The sequence below is a fragment of the Meleagris gallopavo genome, chromosome Z (genome assembly GCF_000146605.3).
Source record: "Meleagris gallopavo isolate NT-WF06-2002-E0010 breed Aviagen turkey brand Nicholas breeding stock chromosome Z, Turkey_5.1, whole genome shotgun sequence".
Lineage (NCBI taxonomy): Eukaryota > Metazoa > Chordata > Aves > Galliformes > Phasianidae > Meleagris > Meleagris gallopavo.
The window spans coordinates 897,704-898,411 of record NC_015041.2 but is presented as its reverse complement, the minus strand read 5'-3'; the positions used below and the strand labels follow the sequence as shown (position 1 = coordinate 898,411).

General features: G+C 61.3%; 1 protein-coding gene across 1 annotated transcript in view; it reads right to left on the bottom strand.

The window, feature by feature from the left end:
* Positions 1-603, bottom strand: part of SEC11C (SEC11 homolog C, signal peptidase complex subunit) — a 5,159-nt gene extending 4,556 nt beyond the window's left edge. Inside the window, exons 1-2 of the mRNA XM_010725136.2 lie at positions 486-603; positions 154-263 (exon numbers count right to left, since the gene is read on the bottom strand). Of these exons, the coding sequence (XP_010723438.1) occupies positions 154-263; positions 486-527 (152 nt within the window). The 5' untranslated portion in view covers positions 528-603. The remainder of the gene's footprint in view (positions 1-153; positions 264-485) is intronic.
* Between the last annotated feature and the right edge of the window lie 105 nt (positions 604-708).

The following is a 708-nucleotide window of genomic DNA, read 5'->3' as shown; positions in this document are numbered from 1 at the left end:
CCTTCCAACCCCTACAATTCTGTGATTCTGTGATTCTGTGATTCTAAGCACGGATGGAGCTCTGCTCCGTGTGGGTGCAACTGAGACCTGTGCAGCTGCCTGTGGAGCAAGGAAGGAGACCGAGGCCTTCAGCAGGGCGGCACCGTCACTCACCTGAGCACCACAACGATGGGGCTCTCGCTGCCAGTGATGACGATGAGCCCTTTCCATATCATAAGGGCAGAGGAGACGATCATCGCAAAATTTAGGACCTGGTAATACAGCTGCACGAGACGAGAGAATATTTTCACAAGTTACGGCGTCATATTACGCACGAGGCAGATCTCCGGCCCACAGCAGCGAGCCGCAGCGCCGTTCCGGCCGCAGCCATACGCCAGCAGCGCTCACGCACCAGCTGCTCCGGGACCCGGCGGCACTCCAACGCCCCGAGATACCGTCAGCTAGGGGACAGCCGCCTCCCACCCCCCGCCTCGGCCCGCCGCTACCTGCCGCTTGTTCATGCGCCGCAGATCCCCGAAGAGATCCATGGCGGTCCGCGGACAAGCGCCGATCCCCGACTCCGCAGCACTACCGCTCCCAAAGCCAGAGCGCCCAGCTCCCTGGGACTTGTAGTTCTTTTCTCCACGCCACCCCGCTCTCGCCCAGTATAGCGCGAACGACGAGGACTACAGTTCCCAGCATGCACCGCAGATCGGGGTCCTGATACCA